Source organism: Eleutherodactylus coqui, chromosome 13 (assembly GCF_035609145.1).
Source record: "Eleutherodactylus coqui strain aEleCoq1 chromosome 13, aEleCoq1.hap1, whole genome shotgun sequence".
Classification (NCBI taxonomy): domain Eukaryota; kingdom Metazoa; phylum Chordata; class Amphibia; order Anura; family Eleutherodactylidae; genus Eleutherodactylus; species Eleutherodactylus coqui.
In genome coordinates, this window is record NC_089849.1 from 94,161,180 (window position 1) to 94,185,343 (window position 24,164).

General features: G+C 45.3%; 1 protein-coding gene across 4 annotated transcripts in view; it reads left to right on the forward strand.

Annotated features, from left to right (window-relative positions):
• B3GNTL1 (UDP-GlcNAc:betaGal beta-1,3-N-acetylglucosaminyltransferase like 1) overlaps window positions 1–24,164 on the forward strand; it is a 248,182-nt gene that overhangs the window by 146,437 nt on the left and 77,581 nt on the right. Inside the window, exon 1 of one of the 4 annotated variants that reach the window (XM_066585852.1) lies at window positions 15,361–15,430. The exons of the other annotated variants lie outside the window; for them this stretch is intronic. Coding sequence (XP_066441949.1) covers window positions 15,401–15,430 — 30 coding nt within the window. The 5' untranslated portion in view covers window positions 15,361–15,400. Of the gene's footprint in view, window positions 1–15,360; window positions 15,431–24,164 lie in introns of those variants that run through there. 4 annotated transcript variants of the gene reach the window in all.

Below are 24,164 nucleotides of genomic sequence, written 5' to 3' on the forward strand. Positions count from 1 at the left end.
TAACCTCTTAACAGAACGCCGCTTGTTCTGCGGACGGTGATGCGTGGCAGACGTGCGCAGGGCGTAACTGCCCCCAGCTCTGCTCACAGATGGCCATTCTACCTCTGTATTAGGAAAGACGCACATGCAGATTGTCTCTTCCATGTCATATAGTGGGCATGACATGTATGTACAGTATGCACAGGTCTATACGGGGGCAGTTAAAAAGGCTTTGTATTAGAAAACTGGCATTGAAAAGTTGCAAAATTCGGCGCAAGGGCCACATGCATAAAAATGTGGGTTTATTTTAGCTTCTGCACCAGCCTTGCCACTTTCTAGAAGAGTGAGTGGAGCTTGTTGGGAGGCATGGCCGCCCCAGACTGACCCATTTATCTAGTATTTACACCAGAACCTGTCATCTATTATTCCAGAAATCCACGTCTTGTCCGGATCGGGCGTGCATTTCTGTCAAGGTGCACAAAGCTGCCGGGGAGGCGCTTGATGCATGAAGAGGCCCATCTTAAGCACACTGTGCGCTGAGGGAAACTGTACTACACCTGGCGTCGGAAATGCCGGGTTTACTAAGCTACCCCCTATATGTGTAATTTGAGTACTACCGATGTATCTAAGCCTATCCTGTATGATGCTGCCAATGCATCTAAACTTATCATGTGTGATATAGTCTGCTGAGTGAGTGTATCTAATCCTATTATGTATGATATAGTCTGCTGAGCCAGTGTATCTAATCCTATTATGTATGATATAGTCTGCTTAGCCAGTCTATCTAAGCCTATCATGTGTGATATAGTCTGCTGAGCCAGTGTATCTAATCCTATTATGTATGATATAGTCTGCTGAGTGAGTGTATCTAATCCTATTATGTATGATATAGTCTGCTGAGCCAGTGTATCTAATCCTATTATGTATGATATAGTCTGCTTAGCCAGTCTATCTAAGCCTATCATGTGTGATATAGTCTGCTGAGCAAGTGTATCTAATCCTATCATGTTTGATATAATCTGCTGAGCGAGTGTATCTAAGCCTATCATGTGTGATATAATCTGCTGAGCGAGTGTATCTAATCCTATCATGTTTGATATAATCTGCTGAGCGAGTGTATCTAAGCCTATCATGTGTGATATAGTCTGCTGAGTCAGTGTATCTAAGCATGTCATGTGTGATATAGTCTGCTGAACCAGTGTATCTAATCCTATTATGTATGATATAGTCTGCTGAGCCAGTGTATCTAATCCTATTATGTATGATATAGTCTGCTGAGCCAGTGTATCTAAGCCTATCCTGTGTGATATAGTCTGCTGAGCAAGTGTATCTAATCATGTCATGTGTGATATAGTCTGCTGAGCCAGTGTATCTAATCCTATCATGTTGATATAGTCTGCTGAGCGAGTGTATCTAATCATGTCATGTGTGATATAGTCTGCTGAGCGAGTGTATCTAATCCTATCATGTGTGATATAGTCTTCTGAGTTGTGTATCTAAGCTTATCACGTGTGATGCTGCCTGCTAGAATTACATGCGTGGGCTTATTATGCAGGACCTTGTCTTCTGAGGCAGTGTATCTAATCCTATCATGTGAGATACTAGGGATGCTCTGTTCGGGGAGCAGGAAAGGGGAATCCCCTGGCTGACCGTCTCCCAGCGGACCCCTAGTGACTATAATGGGGTCCGTTCTGTTTTCGCTCAGCCGCCTGGCTTTTAGCTGGAAGTAAAAGCGCCTCATGCTATATCTTCCAGTATTTTGTGCCAGATCTGTGGCGGAGCCGCCGCCCGGACGTTCCAGCGCAGATGTCAAACCGCCCGTGGTAATGTCTGCTGTGGCATGAAAGGGTCACCGGTCATCTGCACCTCTTGTTTCCTGTAGTCAGAGCCCCATGTACGCAAACTGTTGTCAGTAGGTGGGCAGAGAGGATTCTGGGAGGACCCCAAATCCTGTAATGTTTGTCTGCCGGTGTGCACTGACTCTCTGGAGTTTGCTTCGTGATTACACATTGTGAAAGTGAAAGCTGAGGGTCAGCAGGATGTGAGGGGGACCTTATATCTGCCAGTATCACAAGGAAAGCTTCCTGCACTCCAGACAATGGGGTCCGAGGCTGGCGGCTGCTGCGGCTTTAACCCTCTAGATGCTGCACCTCATGTTGGCGCTCTCAAAATATGCTCTCATTGAGAAAGAAAAACTACGCATCAAGAAGGACTTATTGGAATGTAACAAAACTGTGTGAATGTAATGATGATGTGAGCTAGGGATTACAGTACTAGAGTGAAAGGATACGTTTATGGGGGAAACTGTGCAATTCATAGGAGGCTCTGCTACCCTGTTGTACCGCATTTAGCTTAGATACAAGATGTGGTACGGGTGGGCATGAATGCTCTAGTACCCTGTTGTACCACCTCTAGCTTGGATACAAGATGTGATACAGGTGGGCATGGGGGGCTCTAGTACCATGTTGTACCACCTCTAGCTTGGATACAAGATGTGGTACGGGCGGTACTAGTACCCTGTTGGGCTGGCTCTAGCTTGGATACATAATGAAATGCGGTCAGGCATGGAGGCTCTAGTAAGCTGATGGGCCACCTCTAGCATACATGAGATGCGGTCAGGCATGGAGGCTTTAATACCTTCTTAGGTCTAGCTTGGATACTAGATATCATATGGGGTGGCATGGAGGCTCTGCTACCCTATTTTACTACCTCTAGCCTGAATACATGATGTGATACGGGCAGGCATGGAGGCTCTAGTACCCTGTTGTATTGCCTCTAGCTTGGATACAAGATGTGATACAGGTGGGCATGGGGGGCTCTAGTACCATGTTGTACCACCTCTAGCTTGGATACAAGATGTGGTACGGGCGGTACTAGTACCCTGTTGGGCTGGCTCTAGCTTGGATACATAATGAAATGCGGTCAGGCATGGAGGCTCTAGTAAGCTGATGGGCCACCTCTAGCATACATGAGATGCGGTCAGGCATGGAGGCTTTAATACCTTCTTAGGTCTAGCTTGGATACTAGATATCATATGGGGTGGCATGGAGGCTCTGCTACCCTATTTTACTACCTCTAGCCTGAATACATGATGTGATACGGGCAGGCATGGAGGCTCTAGTACCCTGTTGTATTGCCTCTAGCTTGGATACAAGATGTGATACAGGCGGGCATGGAGGCTCTAGTACCCTGTTGTACCACCTCTAGCTTGGATACAAGATGTGATACGGGCGGTACTAGTACCCTGTTGGGCCGGTTCTAGCTTGGATACATAATGAAATGCGGTCAGGCATGGACGCTCTAGTAAGCTGATGGGCCACCTCTAGCCTGCATACGTGACATGCGGTCGGGCACGGAGGCTCTAGTACCTTGTTCGGTCTAGCTTGGATACAAGGTATCATACGGGGCAGCATGGAGGCTCCAGTACCCTATTTTACTATCTCTAGCCTGAATACATGATGTGATACGGGCAGGCATGGAAGCTCTAGTACCCTGTTGGGTCACCTCTAGCTTGGATACATGATGAGATGCGGTCGGGCATGGAGGCATACAGGTTCCGTACGGTATCCTGTGGCACATTTGCCCACAGATATTGTAACTGAGCCTCTAGATCATTCACACTTATAGGCTACAAAAGCTGATGTCCCGGCGGATCCCATAAGAGCTTGATTGTCGATAAATCTACCGATTGGGCAGAGGCCTTCCTGCAAAATCCTTGTTGTGTGTTGGCAAGCCTTATCCTGCTGGGTAATGAGAGGAACACATGTGGCTGTAGGACGTCCTGAACATATCACTGAGCTGTCATTGTCCCTCGTACCACTACTAGGGGGGACCGACTGTCATATGCTATGGCCCTCAGACCATCACACCAGCAGGGGGCAGTGTGCCGCTCTACAGCAAAGGCAGGATTTAAGCTCTCCATACCCAAACAGAACTTGGATTCATCACCAAAGACAATATGGTTCCAGTCCTTAGCAGTCTAGGTTTGCCAATCACAACACCACTGCAAACGAAGGCGACGATGTTGGGATGTTAACCCTTTCCAATCCACTGTCTAACATCTGAAGGCATTATGATTTAAAGTTGTACAGCTCCAATGTTGGAAGACCGTCCGTCGGGGTTCTCTTACTGTATATTGCCAGCCTCTCTGCTGTCGGAGCCTATCCAACATGTCACCTCATGCAGTTATATAACGGCAGCAAAAGAGTAAGCCCCCTAGGAAAACCAGGATACAAATTGGATTGGAAAGGGTTAATGGCAGGACACTTCATGGGCGCCGTAACACCAAATTTCCTTCTGCTAAGAGCCTGGAAATGATCCGGAAGAGACATGCGAAAAATGGACAGTGCTCCCAAAATCAAACCAAAAAGAACAATGCAAAACAGACTCACGTAATGTGGTGGGGTCGCAGCCTGGTGGGTCTTGATTATACACTTCACTAGACCAGGGCAAATCCGCCGTCCAGCATGGACATCCACAATGGAGAGTGCCAGTCACAACCGCCCGATCCAACAGTCTGGGGTCAGCAAATATCAGGGACAAGAAAAGCAGAGAGTGCTTAGGGACTATTCTAAATGAACATATAGTGCAACGAAAGGAGATGGGTCACTTACTTTACCAGGGAGGTACGTAGGCCGAGACAGACCTCTGTCAACTCCCTGTTATCTGGAAGAGCAGCTATACCAAGTACCAGTGGTCCAGAGGAATCTACGGTTTGCTGAAGTTTGTCAAGGTTTATTAAAGTCAACAAGTAAAAAAAAAAAATTTCTTCAACACATTTCGGGAGTTACAAAGTAATACTCCCCCTTTCTCAAGTGACCAACTTCCCTTTGTTGCACTTTTATATAGATCTTCATTTAGGGTAGTCCTGTATCCTGGCATAGACAGGGTCCAATGGTGAAGGTGGCACCTATGTCTGGATGGATCTTCTTATCAGCATATCAAACGATCCTCTCTACTGGTGGACTGTGCCCTCATGTAACCACTGGTCCCAACATGTCCAAACACCTTAATCAGAATGGCCTAGATGGCGGGCAGCTTGTCTCATTCCAATAACGTGCCCCCTCTCAGGGTCTGTTAGCTAGGCAAAATGTGTTTGACTGTGATGTAAAGGCATCTAGTGGTCAATGACCTCTCAACAAGAGGTACACTACACAAAAGTAGCCTCTGAGAGCCTCTTATAAGGCAACGGGGAAAGTGCTTTTGTGGCAAACTGTAAGAATACATAAATACTACTTTCACATCTTGACCATTCTCCTGTAACGATTCTAGTTAGTGCCCTAATAACAGCACCAGTGGGTATGCTAGTCGGTGTGACTGTGCATGAACAGTGCCAGCCAAAGACTGCCCTGCATGAATAGTTTCAGTCAAAGGGTGCTCTGCACGTACCTGAGACTGACCTACCTGTGTGACTTCTAGCAAAGATTGCATCCAGGAATAGTCAGATAGGCTTTTCATGTCAATAGTAAAAGTCAGTGTGGCCCACGTGACTAGTTTAAACCATGATGTACCCATAAATAATGCCAGTCTGCTCCCATGAGACCAGTATCTCCCTGTCCCAGGGCAGGGGTAACATGAAGTTTTGTTCATGTTATCATTTCCACCATCAATAAGAAACTATATTTACTCTCTTATTGTCACATTTGGGTTTTTTTCCCAGAAAAGAAGGGACTTGATGAGAACTTGCTCATTTATTTAATCCTCTGCAATGTTTAACCCCACAGATGCTGCAGTCATTGCTGACCGGGGGCATCTAAACATTTTACAGAAAAAAAGAACGAAAACTTTTTTCCCCTTACATAAGGCTTTAATTATTTGAAAAATTAAAAGAACAAAAAAGAAACTGGCATAACCATGGCAACCCATACCATAAAATAGTGCATTATTTATCAAGAACGGAAAATTCCATTAAAAAAATAGCAGTTTTCTGATCCTCTTACTTCTCTAAAACAGGAATAAAAAATAATGTTAATCGTACATACCTCAAAATAGTACCAATAAAAGTACAAGTTGTCCCACAAAACCGGGCCTGATGCCGCTCTGTCAGCTGGAAAATGAAAATGCTCCTGTCCTGGAACATGGCAATATACAAAAAGTGTACAAGTGGTAAAACCTAATAAAACCTCTATAAACGTGTGCTGTCATAATCTATATGACTCTCAGAATGAAGGTAACGTAACCTTAATACTGTGAGCGCCATAAATATAAATCACAAAAAAAACAATAATGAAATTGCCATTGCCCACAGCAAAAAAATAAAAGGTATTCAATACATTATATGTATCCAGAATTGGTTCCCTTTAAAAAGTAGAAGTTGTGCCACAAATGCCCAGGTGTCATACAGCTACATTGATGGAAAAATAAAAGTTGTGACCGCTGGAACACAAAAGGGGAAATGATTTCGCCTGGGTTCTCACATGGAAATTACGCGGTTTGGCCGCAGGTTTTGAAGCGGCCTGGCCGCTTGCTCTTCCGCTGTGGCCGGCGCTCCCATAGAGGAGAGCGTGGCCGCAGCGGAGGAGGAGAAAAAATGAACATGCTGCGGCCGGCGAATCTCGTCCACATGGCTGGCTAAGCCCGGGATTAGCAGCCGCAGGCGGATTTGCAGCGGCAAAATTCCGGACGGAATTTCCGCGGCAAATCCGCCCCGTGTGAACCCAGCCTTACTGTCTCTTAGGGCTAAAATCAGAGTTGTGTGTCAAATACATCTACATGAGCGTCCAGGCAGAAGATGGATGCAGCCAGAACTCAGAGCAAAGGGGCTGTGGAGCTCGAAGAAGAGATGGAAGAGCGGTCCCAGAAAAAGAAAACACTTGTGGGAGGGGGGCGCTTTTGGATCACAGCTAGTGCTGCCATTAGAATACTCAAAGGTTTGTTTAGAAAAGTGTTATCTGCCCCTAACTAGCACTGTCAGCAGCATGAGAAGTACTGACAAACTCCCTTTAAGGCCACTTTCACACGGCCGTGAAAATCGCACGAGATTTGTGCGATATGAGACGCACAACTCTCACATGTATATGAACCCATTTCTTTTTGAACGGGGTCATATACACGAGTGATTTATTTTTCTTTCATCGCATTGTGGTGCTTGAAAAAATCGCAGCGTGTCAAAAACACCTGTCATCAGAGGGAACATCACGTGAGCGCGATATCGGGCTGCGTTTCGCGGACCGATATCACGTTCGTCCGCGTGAAATTAGCCTAAGTCTGTAGCTTTTGAACCATTTGTATAGAAGAGTGTGTGCACAGGACTCTGAAAAGGTCCCCCTGTAGAATTATTATGGGCCTTTGGTGTGCAAATGTGCACTAAAATAGGAAGCCGCCCTAACGTCCTAAACACATGGACAGTCAGCTGAGCCAAGCATTTATTTTATGGGACAACCAGGGGAACGTCTATTGGACCAACACCCAACCGTTGCTGAAGGTGTGTTGGCAGCTTTACCCCCCACCAGGCCTGGTAACCCGCTACCACAAGCACAGCCACTGCACATTATCTGGTGACCAGAGCAGACACTGGTATTCTCTCTCCACCCAAAAACATCTCCTTACACAATTGTGTGTTTTTCCCATTTTTGCTGATTCGGCAGTGACTCAGTTGTGTTTGCTAACAGCTGATCATTTCATTTCTTGCAAGGTGGCATGACTGAAAAACAAAAAAAAGCCTGTCTTGTCAAAGTGGGAAGTTCTTTACAGCTAAAAATGCTATCAAGGGGTTCTCATCCAGAATTATGTAAATGTGGCAATGAAAACTTTCACAACTTATTAAAATCCATCATTTCAATAATGTAGCATTTTCACGATCTCGGTTTGTAGCTAAGAACATTCTAGCTTACAACCACGGGCCGAACACTCACCTCGAGGTAAGTCCGCTTTCACATCTGCTCTGGAACCCCCATTCTGAGGTTCCAGAGCCGATTCCACGCAAAAAAAAACAGAAGAAAAGGTGCATGCAGCACTTTTTCGTCCGGTAAAACGCCGGACCGCTGAGTGGAAATCAAACTGACTCTATGTGGTCAATGGGGTTCGTTCGACGCTGTTCAAGGCCATTATAAGACAGATCCGTTCAACCCGGGGATACCCCTTCCCTGCCCCCATAACAGAGCAGGAAAACAGAACCTCCAACGGAGATGTGGAAGCAGCCTAAGGCCGCCTGCACATGGGCGGGTCGGATCCTTTGACCCGGTGACCACAGTTTACCCGTCTGCTGGTCTACTCCTCTGCTGCGAATGTGTCATCCAGAGAGGCGGCGCACAGTACAGAGGATGCGGCTCCCGCAACCATTCTGCAATGATGATTGCAGGATGGCCACGGCACGGACAGCTTCCATTGACTTCAATGGAAACCAACCATGCGCAGCTCACACAATATTACCAGATTCTGGATTAGGGGTCTCATATGGAAGCCGGCCGTGCGTAGCCCCACAGCATTACCAGATTCTGGATTAGGGGTCTCATATGGAAGCCGGCCGTGCGTAGCCCCACAACATTACCAGATTCTGGATTAGGGGTCTCATATGGAAGCCGGCCGTGCGTAGCCCCACAACATTACCAGATTCTGGATTAGGGGTCTCATATGGAAGCCGGCCGTGCGTAGCCCCACAACATTACCAGATTCTGGATTAGGGGTCTCATATGGAAGCCGGCCGTGCGTAGCCCCACAACATTACCAGATTCTGGATTAGGGGTCTCATATGGAAGCCGGCCGTGCGTAGCCTCATAACATTACCAGATTCTGGATTAGGGGTCTCATATGGAAGCCGGCCGTGCGTAGCCCCACAACATTACCAGATTCTGGATTAGGGGTCTCATATGGAAGCCGGCCGTGCGTAGCCCCACAACATTACCAGATTCTGGATTAGGGGTCTCATATGGAAGCCGGCCGTGCGTAGCCCCACAACATTACCAGATTCTGGATTAGGGGTCTCATATGGAAGCCGGCCGTGCGTAGCCCCATTACATTACCAGATTCTGGATTAGGGGTCTCATATGGAAGCCGGCCGTGCGTAGCCCCACAACATTACCAGATTCTGGATTAGGGGTCTCATATGGAAACCGGCCGTGCGTAGCCCCACAACATTACCAGATTCTGGATTAGGGGTCTCATATGGAAGCCGGCCGTGCGTAGCCCCACAACATTACCAGATTCTGGATTAGGGGTCTCGTAATTGTTCATGAATGCTCAATCTCCCCTTTTCCTCCTGGGATTATTTTGCAGTCCTGTGCCGGATTATGAGAGGTTCTCGAACACTGCGTGCCAGATTAATAGGATTGTTGTATGTTGAAATGCATATCCTGCCATAGACGGATGTGTAGAGTCTGGTTATAGTGAAACCAGCATTAGTACGTAGGATATGTGATTGGGTGACACAGGAAGGATATGGGTCAACCTTGAGGTACAGGAAGAGCAGAAATGGCTGCACGCAGACGCACCAAACCGTGACCCTGGTGTTCTACAATGTCAGCCACACGCAGCCAATTTGTGGTCACCAGGACTTACTCCGGCGGAAACGTATAATACCTAAACCTTGTTAAAGGGATATTCCAACTCATCATACATGCAGACGTGTGCAGGAGTCTCTGAACCCTATCACATGGTGGAATGAGTCGCTGTCCTTGTATGCTGCTCCTCTGTGTGATCGTATGTGCCTGATAAGTAGGACATGACCTATAACCATGGGGCCCCATACCAAAGCATGTTCTGGGGCCCCAATACACTATGACACCTGTCAGCAGTAGATGGAAGAAGTGTGATGTTAGCGGATGAGGGACATGGCTTTTGTTGACCAGGAGCATATAGTCTCAGCTCTTGTGCATGATGATGATGATGATGACGACGATGACGAAGATGAAGATGAAGCTTATAAACTTTTTTTCTTCTTGGGTTTTCTTAACATTGTTTTTGGGACTTGCTTCTCATATATAGGTCTTTGCAGAGAGCCACCCCAGATAGTTCTTGTTAGACCCATGATCTTGCAGGTCACTTCCAGACAGTCCAAGTTAAAGGGATTTTCCAAAATAGAAAAAAAAATCCATGGCCAGGGAATGGTTGACAATAGAAAAATAATGGGCATATGTCTGAAGCGTCTTCCGGGGTTGGAGTGGCTGCGCTGGCATGTGAGGGCACCTTGGAGTATAGTGTGTTTTTCTATTTTCAGCCATTCCCTACCCGTAGAATATTTTTCTCACTCCTGGAAAACCCCTTTAACTGCAGAGTGTGAATGACATGTTCTTAGACCAATGTTGAAGTTGTAATCTAGCCAGGAGTATTTATCGTCTATCCACTGGCTAGATGATCAATGTTAGATTGGTAGGGGTCTGATCGCTGAGAACCCCACCAGAATACACGACCTCTGTTCCCCCCAGCCACATGACCACCGCTATGAGGAGTATGAATGGGGTGGTAGTTGAGCATGCGCCCAACCTTTCCATTCATAGCCTAGGATTTATCTCCCGTCTAGTGTAGATGTGATAAATGCTTCTTACTGGAATTCTCCTTTAAGTGATGATGATAAATGGGGAAAATTGGCTTTTATCTCATTGTTGCTTTTGTCCTTCCTCTGGATCAACATGGGGGGGGGGGGGGGGTGTAATAGGCCGAACTGGATGTCTTTTTTCAGCCTTACATACTATGTTAGTTCACTGTTGTCATTTTAGATCATGGAAAGGTGGCATCTGAGGACAGTGGCCTCCCATACCCAGTAGATTGGCCGATGCAGCTTTTGAGCACGTGGGCTGTAGCCTTGTGATGGCATCCGTAGCACTTGAAGACGTGCAGGATTTGTCACGTTCACATTGATCCCCAGCTTAGAAGTGGTCTAACTTCATGCACTCTTCTAGACTTATCTTTTGTTTTGCCGGCCACATGAAAGCCTTACCCCCGGGCATGCCGCTGCAGTACAGCAGGATATGTGACTTGGGTCTACCTGATGAAACAGCTGTGACTGGTAATAATTTGGTAAAGTTTCCATTCCTTATGTTGGCAATTAAATATGATTGTCGCCAGTCAAGATTTTCTAATGTTGGACTCCCTAACATCTCCCTGGGTTGTCCGCTGTCTCCCCTCAGACATCACAGATTTAGCTATAGAAAATTAAGTGAATGACTCCCCGGGCCTGAAATTGTCTCCGGACATCAGAAAAACACTTAATTGGTTCAAACGGCGTCTAATGTGACATTTGTGTCACTCGTCTTAGCACAACATCCTGTGGCGGCTGCGAAGCGATCTACAGGGTGGGTTTCGAGCGGGGAATGGTCTGCAATCAATTTCAAGTTCCTTGGACTTCAGATTTGGCAGCAAGCACTGAACACTGTCATGTTGGGGAGGGGGTCCTGCTTGTTCAGAACACATTGGAAGACTTCATGAAAGGTTTGAAGATTGGAGTTTAATGAGGAGGAACGCTTCATCTACTAAAAACTAGAGTTACGTTATAAATGTGACTGTGTGTTACCTTTTCATGACTAAACCGCTGAAGTGATTTTGATGAAATTTGGCAGGGAGATAGCTTGCATCTTGGGGAAGGACATGGGCTACATTGTATCCCGTTTTATCTCTAGGGAGCGCGTAAAGACAGATTTATTTGATGATGCACTGGCGCACCTATGCTTCGCTGCATCGTCATGTGGCGAGGTGAAGGGGAAGGGGGTGCGTATCATAAGCCATGCCTACAAAAACGGGCAGACACGTGAGGGCAGACGTCGTTGCCACATGTATGCGATTATTAACCCTTTCCAATCCAATTTGTATCCTGGCTTTTCTAGGGGGCTTACTCTTTTTCTGCCATTACACAACGGCGTTTTATTTTGGCTAAAGCCAGTACTGCATGAGGTGACACGTTGGATAGGCTCCGACAGCACAGAGGCTGGCAATATACAGTAAAAGTACCCCAACGGACGTCTTCCAACATCAGAGCTGTACAGACTTAAATCATAATGTCTGCAGAGGTCAGACAGTGGATTGGAAAGGGTTAAGTGCAATGGAAGGGAAGGGGGTGCACATCATGAGCTAGGCCTCCTCAAATGGGCAGACACGTGAGGGTTGCCATACATATGTAGTTATTAAGCTACCAGGGATACCCAGCATTGCCCATGATTAAAACTTGAACGAAAGACACATTAACATGGATTGAGATTTTAAAGAAAATCTGTGTTGCCCCCAGCAACCAATCACAGCACAGCTTTAATTTTTACCTCAGCAGTATAAGAACTGCCAATCAAAGCACTTTCCTCTACAAAAAGCATTTGCGATGACGAGCAATATGGCTGAAGGGCAAACACTTGAGGTAGCAGGTGTACACTATTGTTTTTCTCATGGACAGCAGTATGTGGCGGCTCACGTGTATACAGTTCACAAAACCTTTATATCCTAGCAAAAGATGACACGATCAAAAACTTACAGAACAGCACTGACAGCAGATTGCAGTTACATGCCTTTCACTATTTCAACTTTTTACGATTCAATATACAGCAAAACACAGATCAGATTAAAAAAATGCAAATGCCACATGGACGAAGTCACAGTTAACGAGCTAGTTGTATTATATATTACAGCACACATGGATCAAGCCCAGTGGAAGCCTGCAGCACAACATTGTCTGGGGGGCAGCTTCCTTTCTTGTGTGGAGAGACACAGGATTGCTCCAATAGTGTATCCAATATTTGTTCCATACCTTCCTAAAATAATATCACCATACAGTGCCCGTGCCAAGCACAAATAATAGTATCACACTGTGTTCAAATAATGCCACCATACTGTGGCCCTGTAATACACTGTGCATGGCCTAAAACCTAGTGCACAAATAATAGGCTTTGCAGTCTCTATCATGCCGTGTCTAAATAATAGTGCCAGATACTGCTGGAATCATCATGTCCAAGTCACTGTCCGGTACCATGTGGCCACATAATGGTATCATACTATGCCAAAACAATACCACCATGAGGTTTCCAAGTAGTGCTAATGAGATACTGAGATACTTCAGTATAATGCCAAATAATACTGACAGTGTTACCCTATGCCCTCTGTGCCAGCTATCTTGGCATGGCATTGTGGCACCAGCTTTTTAAACTACAGACAATTTACTTTATAAGTAGAATATTTACAAAATTATCTTGTTCACATTCACTTTGGATATTCTCTCCGAAATCCCACGCCTGCGCCTTGAGCTCGGATACCGGCGCATGCGCAGATAAACTCTCCCTTCTGTGGGCAGCGGTTATTTCTCCATGGATGGGTATCCGAAATTCCACACCTGTGCCATGAGCTCAGAGAGCTGCATGGATGGCATATTAGGTGTCTGAGGAGAATGGCAGGGTGGGATTTCCGGTTTTATATGGAGCTAGCAGACACAATCTGGCTCGCTCTGCATTATTTACATGCCGCTTGGGAAAAGTTTTTCAAAGTTTCAAAACTCACATATGCTTTTGGCCGCGGTCATAACGCATACAGAGTTGTAAAGAGGGATGCGTCATACTTAGTTCATATGGAAAAAAAACTGCTGACAAGTTCCCTTTAAATTATAGATGTTAGAGAAGTTTTCCAAAGAGTTTCTAAGAATGAGTGAAGCGTTGCTGATTGAGACAGGACTGGGGGACTCAGGATGGCGAAGCAGTGAAGGTGGATGAACCTTCTGAATGTCCCGTAGGGCAGTTCCTGTATGCTCCAGTAGACCTCAGGCTATGGAGCGCCGGGCGCTGTGCTGGAGAGGGTGGAGAGCCGTGAATACACCAGTGAAAGATGCCAAATAATATAAGAAAATGACTGTTTTCTTAACCTCGGGAGGGAAAAAATTGAAACAACAGCCTCCTTATCGTGAGCCCTGGGATAATATACCTCATGTAGCGCCACAGCGGCAGGGGAGACCCCCAGACAAATGGGGCAATGTGCAGATTGGGATGTGCTCACAGGCGTCCCATAAACCAGCTCTCCTTCCAGACTCTGTTATGTGAGAGATCTGGAGCAGAACCCCTCTCATTAACCACTTCACTGCCAGTGAGGCACCACACAGAATTACTGCATTAGCAAGATAAAAAGTGGGAAGGTGGGAAAGTTTAAGGGCATCTAGAATTTTCCATCTCACCTGTTTGCCAGTTAGGAGTCCCTGTACCTGTACCCGTATCTAAATCACGAAGCTGCAAAACAAATATACATACATAATCTAGCCCCTTGGCATAAACTCTCCAAACATGTTTACAGCCCCTTAGGCCGGGCTCACAAATGCGTATGATTACCACGTATTACGCGTGCATTGTGCATACATTTGATACGCGATAATTGGCAGGCAACCCAATACATTGCCATACGCAGTTCCGCTCACATCTGCGAGGTGGAATTGCATAACATGCGAGCGCAAAAAAAGAACGCAGCCTGTTCTATTTTGCGGTGTATTACTCACGAATCGCTATGATTCTCTGCTCATGGGGGGGGGGCTGTGCATTCCATAGCAACACTATGGAAAGCGTTCACTGCGTTCCCCGCTGCCGGATTATCGCCGCGGGGAACGCAGTGAAAATTTGCCCGTGGACAGGAGCCCTAAAGACAAAAGATTGTACAACCCCAATTTCAAAACAGTTGAGACGCTGTGCAAAATACGAATAAAAGGTAAAGAGAAAAAGAATGCAATCATTTGTAAATCTGATATAACCCCATGTTATCCACAATAGAGCATATTATATACTGTAGGTGGAGGGACATTCAAAGTCTTTGCAATTGTACGTCGAGGAACATTGCTCTGAAGTTGTTCCACAATTTGTAGACGCAGTTTTTCACAGATTGGGGAACCTCGGACCATCTTTGCTTCTGAGAGACCCGGCCTCTCTAACATGCTCTTTTTATACACAGCCATGTGACTTAAGGCTGGTTTACGCGGGCCGATGATCACTCAAACGACAGTCTGAGTGGCGGCTTTGAGCGATCATTTTGCATAAAGTATTAAGTAGCTGCTCAGCTACTTAAAGGGGTTGTCTCGCGGCAGCAAGTGGGGTTATACACTTCTGTATGGCCATATTAATGCACTTTGTAATGTACATCGTGCATTAAATATGAGCCATACAGAAGTTATTCACTTACCTGCTCCCTTGCTAGCGTCCCCGTCGCCATGGTTCCGTCTAATTTCGGTGTCTTCTTGCCTTTTTAGACGCGCTTGCGCAGATCCGTCTTCTCCCTTCTTCTCCGCTCGGCAGCATCGGCATTTTGGCTCCGCCCCTCGTACGCGTCATCGCGTAGCTCCGCCCCATGATGTGTGCCGGTTCCAGCCTCCTGATTGGCTGGAATCGGCACGTGACGGGGGCGGAGCTACGCGATGATGCGTACAAGGGGCGGAGCCAAAATGCCGATGCTGCCGAGCGGAGCCGAAGGGAGAAGAAGGGAGAAGACGGATCTGCGCAAGCGCGTCTAAAAAGGCAAGAAGACACTGAAATTAGACGGAACCATGGCGACGGGGACGCTAGCAACGGAGCAGGTAAGTGAATAACTTCTGTATGGCTCATATTTAATGCACAATGTATATTACAAAGTGCATTAATATGGCCATACAGAAGTGTATAACCCCACTTGATTTCGCGAGACAACCCCTTTAAATACCAATCAGGTATGCAAATGAGGCCTTCACTGAACGCAGTTAATAGCCCACCGATAAGCGATTTTTTTTAGCGAATATCGGCTGGTGTAAATGGGCCTTTAGTAGAAAGTTGACACTCTAACTGTTTTTTATTAGTACCACTTACTTTTCTAACTTTTTGATACCCCTTTCCAAACTTTCATGAGATGTTTTGATGCCATCAATTTCTAAGTGAGTTAATTTTTTTTAATGAAATGCAAAAATATCTCCCTTCCGATATGTTCCAGTGTGAATAACATAAGGTTAGAGGAGATTTACATTCTTTGTTTCTCAACATTTATTTCCATTTTGTACAGTGGCACACCTTTTTTGAAATTGGGGCTGTAAATTACACTAAACTAAACCACTACTGAAAAAAGCGCTCATTATAACAACCGCGCATATACAGAGCCAAATAGTTTATTTGGGATCGTAACTAACTAGATCAATGTTTCCAACAATACTTAGCTTGTCGCGGGTCATTTCTACTGCAGCCGTTTATGCTATATAATAAGCTTGAATGCAGACCCTCACAGCAAAGCATCATGGTCCTAGACTGTAGTACCATGCCCATAATAATAGTTTAATCCTGTAGATCACAGCCATATACAACTCTGCAGTGGATGAAGCTGCCCTTGAAGTAGCAATGCTCTTACTTTATAAGATACCTGATTGGATATATTCGGTTTTCGTTGACATGTTTAGCAGAAGATTCTGTGTAGCATAGTTGTGGCACTGCCCTACACTCATATTTATGGGAACCACTAGTGCCACCTTCTGTTGTTGGACTCTGCATCTGTCATGCTTTATTTCCCCAGGGAGGTGTTGCCTCTAATTGTCACATTGTAACAAGTGAAACAGAGCAGTGTCCCTGGAAGCGTGGCGTTGATTGCGCAGTGCTCTGCTCAGTGTCATCCAGACCCCGGAGCCACCGCTATCTTTGGAAGGGACCCCAGGCTGACACTTGTTACTATATGGGACACTTTTGTTTATCTTTGACTTCTCAGAGAAAAATAGATAATTTCTCACATCTAAATTTGAGTTCTTGGTTTGCAGATGTCCTGCAGTAACCTCGCCCCACCTCTTCCTCTCCCAGATTAGTCCCGTTACTTTGTGCCTAAGATGAACGACTGCCTGTTTACACGACATGCAGAATGAACACCGTACGAGACGCGAACGACTTCTTGTTCGCCGTTCAGTCGGGGCATGCATTTACATTGAGCGCTGGATGCATAACGATTTATCAGCCCGTCTAAAAGGGCCCTAACTCCACCCAAGGGTGGACACCCACTTGCGTTTTTCTTGCGCGTTTTTTTTCACGCTGCGATATTGCTGTGTTTTTTTTTCACGCGATTGTGAATGGGACTTTCTAATGTTAAAAACACATCACACAAAAATCGCAGAGCACAAACTTGCAATGCGTTTTTAACATTAGAAAGTCCCATAGACAATTGCGTTAAAAAAAAAGCGATATCGCATGAAATAAAATGCAAAAGAAAAGTGTATTTTGGGTGTCCACCCTAAGGCTGGGTTCACACACAACGGAATCCCGGCGGAAATCTCGCGGTTTGGCCGCAGCGAAAAACCGCGAGATTTCTGCCGGGAGAAGCGCTGCTTCAAAACCCGCTGCACTTAGCCGCAGGTTTTGAAGCGGCCTGGCTTCATGCTTTTCCGTTGCGGCCGGCGCTCCCATAGAGGAGAGCGCAGCCGCAGCAGAAGAAGAAAAAAATGAACATGTTACGGCCGGCGAATCCGTGCCGCAGCGCCAACTTCTGCTGGCTTTGCCACAGCGGATGTGCCGCAGCGAAATTTCGGACGTGCTTAGGGGCAAAAAAAATAACATCTGACTGCTGTTATCCCCAATGCTGCAGACACTGCATGTCTGGAAGCTGAGATATGAAGAGCTGTATTTAAAATTCCAGTAGATCTAATTCTGCTGTCTGTGACTTGGAGGGAACTCTGTGGTTATCCGGTATTTCCTCCTGGCTGCTCTGATTTTGCTGTATTTTCTATGCTCATCATGGAGTGTAGACATGCCTGATAGCAACCCTACTCCCTCCATATGACAGTCAGAACAACCTTTAGGTGTGAGGACCCCGACAAACATCACCTCCTATCTCATCTTCCTGGACTGCTGTGAATGTGACATGAGGGTAGCTGCAAACCAATACCATTTTTTGCAGATATTCTATCCATTGAAGGAAACATGCGATGCAAGCAGAGTTGTACGATTCAGGGCAAAGTTTTACGGAGTAATGCACAACAAAACAATATTGGTAGAAATTGTTCCCAAGTTTGCAGAAGTGAAAACAGGGTACAAAAATAATGACCCTAGTAACCAAGCGTACCAAAGGCTATGTTAATGGGACACACACACCAATATTTGAGTTATCCTTTAAGGGCTTGTTGACACTTGAGTGACAGCCGTCCATTGTTCAGCGCCTTCGTTGGCAGCCATATCTACCAGCATCTTAAACGGGTTGTGTGAAAGTGGAAAACAAGACCCTTTCCTATTTCAATCTCATACAGCTGACCTAATTTGAAGTAGTCTATCATTCACTAGTAGTGAGTGACATCACAGGAGCAGCAGTATCAGTGATGTCATTGCTTCCTGGAAAATTGATTGACTGTTGTTTTATAACTCTTAGGCGTCCTGCTTTGCTGGGATTTTACTTTTGGCTACAGCCGACAGCGGAGTTTAGCATACCATATCATTGATGAGGTGCACCAAACATCCAAAATAGAACAGACTGAGAGGCTCCATTAAAAAAAATGGGAGCGTTATACCGCAATTAGCTCGGTGCTGAAAACGCCGCGCTAATCGCGGAATAAAGTGGCTGTGTGAGGGAGACGTTAGGATTAGACTGAAACTCTGGAACCATGTTCAAAAGCTACACCTGGCTCCAGTTCCATCTGTCAATCTCATGGTGCCATAATTGATTGTCACTATTTATCAGATATCCATATGTTATCATACTGAATAATTCATTTACGTATTGGGGTAACTCATTGGAAATCATTCGTCTTACCGTGGTACAGAATCACTCCACACTAAGTTGTCACGTCTGCACTTTTCCATGCCAAGATGTAGGTGCGAGAGCAAGGACTTTATCTATTTTTACTCATTCAATTGTGTACTCCCTTTCTACTTTAGTTGCAGTTTGAACATAAATCACACCCCAACACAGTCCATGCTGCCCCAGATACATGCTGCCACCACTTCTGGTAAATGGAGCATAAGTCTCAAATACACTCACTGCTCCCAAGCGGTCAAAGGCTAAAGGTTCAGATCAACAAGGACTAAGCTTAGTAAAGTTTTAAGCTTTAATACAAAAGGATGCAGAGATTACAAAAAGGGAAACAGAAAAAGTGTAATGACATACAAAAAAAACGAGCAAAACTGTTGTAAAATAAAGGGAGGAAAATACAGAAGACCTAACAGTCATTAGAGGGTAACAGTCCTTCTGTTCCTTAGAGGGTAAGTGATGACATTTCAGATTTCTCTGAGAGTTCATTTACAGACCTGCTGGTCTCTTATGTTGAAGGGTAGGAGCCCATTTAAGAACAAAGCTCCCACTCCTCCTTGCCTTCACTAGACCACTTTTATGCCACACTGTATCACTTGTCCGCTGCTTTTTAAAAGCGGAACCAGTGTAAACCGTTGTACATGCCAGGCGCATAGATGTAGCATCGCTTTAAAGAAGACCTGATCTGGTGTGTTTTATGTTTCCTGGCAGGCCATTGACAATATATATACAACCTTGTTTTCCTTTGATCTTTTGGGACACATGAGCTGTGTTCCAGCATCGGGAGGTATTTACTCAGGGGTTTCCCCCGATATAAATATGTATTTTCGTTCTTGTGTCTGTTCTCTGTTGAGATGTGAGACTACAGATGGAAGACAATATTTCCGGTTCAGTTGCTAGGATCATTGTCTCTGTGTCTTGTTTTTTCCACAAGCTGTTGACAAGTCGGGATCATCTCATGGTGATGAATAGGTTAGTCATGAAGGGAGGCTTCTTAGTGTAGCCATAACTAATGTGACCTACGAGTTATAGACTCATAATTTGTCTTGTATACTTCTGGCCCCTTAATAGTCTACTATGGACCTTTTATACAGTTAGTAGTCTTCCTGACTTTATAGTGGATGAACGGGACACAAACTAAGAAGATCTAAAGAACTTCTGTCCAGGATTTAAAGAAGCAACCCAGGATTTTTTTTTCTTTTTGGTGGGGGGTGGGGGGATCCATCATAGTATCAGTGACCTCCGCTGTGAAGAATCCAGTTCTGTAGCTCCTCCCCTCCAGACTGTGTGTTCTGCACTCCCCCCCAGCCTCCAGGTCACATGACCAGCACTCTGACAACGCTTTGAATTCTGCAGTCTTTCTTTCCCACAGCAACTAATCACAGCACAGCTTCATTTCGTATTCTGCTCCTGAAAGTTAAATTTGCCCTGTGATTGGTTGCTGTAAGCAAGGGAGCCTTTTTTCTCTATGATAGTTTTTATAAATGTCTCTCATTAACTGCAGGACACAGAGTGTTGTCAGAGTGCTGGTCATGTGATCTGAAGAAAAGTGAAGAATACATAGCCTAGAAGGTATGAGCTGCAGAACTAGATTCTCCACAGCAACGTTCAGTAATACTGCGGCAGATTTGTTAATACTGTCCAATAGTTAGACAATGCTGACTTGGACTAGATGGTCTTAAAATGGGCCAGATTTATCACAGTGACTGCTGAATGGTAAATCTGTTGAATCTTTAGACTGGCTAGTCTACCTTCATTCCATCAATTAGTTGGCTTAGTTTATACCAAAATTGTGCCAAGTGTCGGCCCAATTTTTGGCGCACAATGTCATAATAAGGCCACGTGCTTTTGTCGGACCAGTTGTAAAAAGGGTAAAAAAGAGTCTAAAACACACAGTAAATGTGATGCAAAGTATGTTTGACAGTTTTCTGAGATAATTAGCACCAGAAAACTTGAATTTTCAATAGTAAATCTGTCCCAATTTGATGGATTTCCCCCCCAAAAAACAGAGTGCTTTTACAAGTTACATTGACATTACCTGCTTCTATGAGGATTGCTACATAATGAACAAACATTCTCAATGGCAAGTCTGTCTAGAAATATCTGTTACTAAGAAAGTTCTGGGACACTCTAGTTGACATTACAGATCCCACTGGGGTTGTCACACAGTTTTCCTAAGTTTTTGAATGGGAAATTTGACTAGACATACAGTTATACTGGAGAATGACGTATAGACCACTGCTGAGTGGGTGGCAGTCCTTGTGGTGGTTGTAGTTTTGGCCTTTTTGGTTGTCACTAGAGATGAGCGAGCACGCTCGGTTAAGGCAGTTACTCGAGCAAGCATCGTTCTTCTTGACTAACTGCATACTCATCCGAGAAATTTCTCACTCTCCCCCCCCCCCCCCCCCCTTCCCCAGAATTTTCTCAGACGAGTATGCAGTTATTCAAGAAGAACGATGCTCGCTCGAGTAACTGCCTTAACCGAGCGGGCTCGCTCATCTCTAGTTGTATCACAGAAGGGGAAATAAAAAATTAAAAACAATCACAGAAAAGTGGCCGTTACTTACTGAGTAAGGAGTGCATATGAGGGAGCAAATAACACCTGTGCAGGACACCGATGAGACAGCCACTCACACTGCCTCTTGTTAATGAGGGGGGTGGATGCTTGGTGTACACTCCCACACATAGTGGATACAGGGTGCCAGACCATTCTGATATATGTAGTTCACCATGCAGACCAGCAGAAAATTCGGGGGAGAGCGGGGGGAAAGAGAGAGATCTCTCTCACCCCCCCCTCCGAATTTTCTCGGACGAGTATGCAGTTACTCAAGAAGAACGATGCTCGCTTGAGTAACTGCGTTAACCGAGCGTGCTCGCTCATCTCTAGTTGTCACCCAACTTTAACAGAAATAGATACATAATGGAAAAAGGTGAGTACAAAAGCTTTTTTACTTCCATTATTTCTTGACATGTCATTTACATAAAGCATCTTTTGAGGACCCTGTAGATTGGGCCAGCATCCTGAAGCCAAGGGTCTCCTAGAACTTAGTGTATGTTCAACCCCATTGTCTTTGATCAGCTTCATATATTTATGAGCAATAGCATGATTAATCGGTGTCGTTATGTCTACACTCACGCAATTCATATCGTGATCCTCACTTTTCGTAAGAGATGATTCTTTGGTACATAATGGACAGGATTAGGTAATGTGCTTTTACCACATACTGCATGTTGACTAAGATCCCTTAGACTGTAGCTGTATCAGGAGGCTCATAAGCTTCTTGTATAGTAGTATCCTCATGATACACTACCTGTCTTGGTCATACCTTCCCATGAGAAATTGTGTTCCCTTTAAAGAGCTACCATAGACCCTCAGCCCATTTTTGTAGGCAATCATTAGAGGTTGCACCACGGCCTTGGCGACCACACAGGGAAAAATTGACCATGGATCTGATGAATGTCCTGATATTTTTTGCTGCTGGGTTAGAATCATATACAAACCATAATGGTCTTTGTGATTTCATCTGAAAGACAAGTCAGTGTCCCAGTATTGAAAGCTCGCCATACAGATGTAAACAGAATTAATGTTTATAGACAAGGTTACTTGTCCTGGTAAGTTAGAAGGGTCCTGCCATTCAATATAAGACTTGGGGTATAAGGTTAAAGTTTGCAAATAACATGACTGCTGTTTGCTATGTCATTGGGGAAAGGGGTATTATGGGCTTGTGGAGGGGCAATACATGGTCATCGGTGATGTGCTAGAAAAGAAAGAAAAACTGTCCTCTTGGGAAGGTATGCAGCGACAATATACATACCTACTGCTCTCCTTAAAGAAAGACAGCACCCCACTTGACCCACGTTACAGACCTCTCACCAGCCAAGCCAGAAACCTACTGCACACTGATGAGGGGCAAACAACCCGAAACAGCTGTCTGTGCATGGTTTTCTGGTTTGGTTTCCTATTCCCAATCATTGTTTTACAGACTTGTTAAAGAGTTGTACATTGATTTGAAGGAATGCTGCCATCCAATAGGTGGCGCTGCAGAGATATTGTTCCATCTTTCTTATTTGCATAAATTACCCAGAGGAGCTTGCATGACCTTATAAGTCTCCTCACCTCTCACACCCCTTCTGGGTGCTGTCCCTGGGGAGAGACTATGCCTCTTCCCCCACCCCGACCCACTCACTTCCTACGTGTTTCCACACACTTTTTTGGGTGCTTTCCCTAAGGAGAGACGACACCCCTCTTGATCCACATACAAGGGAGGATGCAGATTTGGTGATATCTTGCTCACCTACGGTATTTCGGTTGTGTGCGGGACACAACAGCCAGTTGCGCTTGTAATACAATCACTCAGGGTGCAGCCACTTTTGCTGTCAATAGTCAATACAAGTAGCTCCCAACCTTGGAAACCGGCGGAGAAATATGCAGGTCTGGCGCTACACCTCTAATCGTAATGACAGCAGACAAAGTCCAGATGCACCGAACAATGCAGTTTTATTGGTCTTAAACACAACTCATTTCAAAGCACAGAGCTGCTTTATAAGATACATGGAGATCCACTCTACCTGATGAAGGGCCTGTATTCCTTGAAACGTGTTCTATTTAAGACCAATAAAGTTGCCTTGTTCAGCACTTCTGGATTTTGTCTGCTGTCACTACTGGGAAGCGTGGCAGCAGTCCTGTATGTGGCCTGCCTGTCTTCACGCACATAGTCCTGTCAGTCCACATGACATGTGCGGGGCTTATTTGCTTCCTGACCTTACCATTGATTGATTGACCCTGGGGAGATGGGCCGCAGGAGAAAGTGATGAAAAGTCTTTTACTAGCTCCTCGGCTGATTTTTTATTTTTTTTTTACACCACACTAAAAATGTCGGGTTTTCCGAGCAAAGTTCTGTGACTTTGGAACATTCTTTGTAACTTAATCTCTGCAAGGACAGGCTCACACCAGCGTAAAATGTGCGGTGAATGGAGTCAATGAAAGTACAGGGATTTTCATTGATCCATTCACACTTGTGTTTATTCATTGCGTATAATATGTGCGTAAAAAAGAACGCGGCACGTTCCATTTAACCGTGTATTACACGCGATACAGCCCTATTGTTCTCTATGAGTGCGTATGAAAGTGCAGTACCTATGCAATTACATTGTGTATATTTGGTGTTCTATAGGCTGCTAGCAAACAAAACCGGAAATTAAAAAAAAGGGGGGGGGGGGGGGAATCAAGAAGTCGATGCATGGCAGCTGATCGCAGCTCTGCAGTCTGGTAAAGTGCTGCGCTTTTTACCATACGCTCGGGTGAGGCCGCCCTAGGATGTGAAGGTTAGTTTACAGGATGGCACGGAAATGATGGCAGGTCGAGGCGAAGCTCCATTTGTTGCAGCGCAACACCTTTACTGTCCAAACTTGTATGTTTTCACCCCATGGCCGGGCACGGTACACCTTACACACTGCTTCATAAACAGGTCACGGCCACAAGGGTTAATATTTATATATAGCCTTTAGATAACGCTTCTTCTATAACTGGAGTGGCACGCTCAACTTGTAGATTACACAGTGTGTAATTG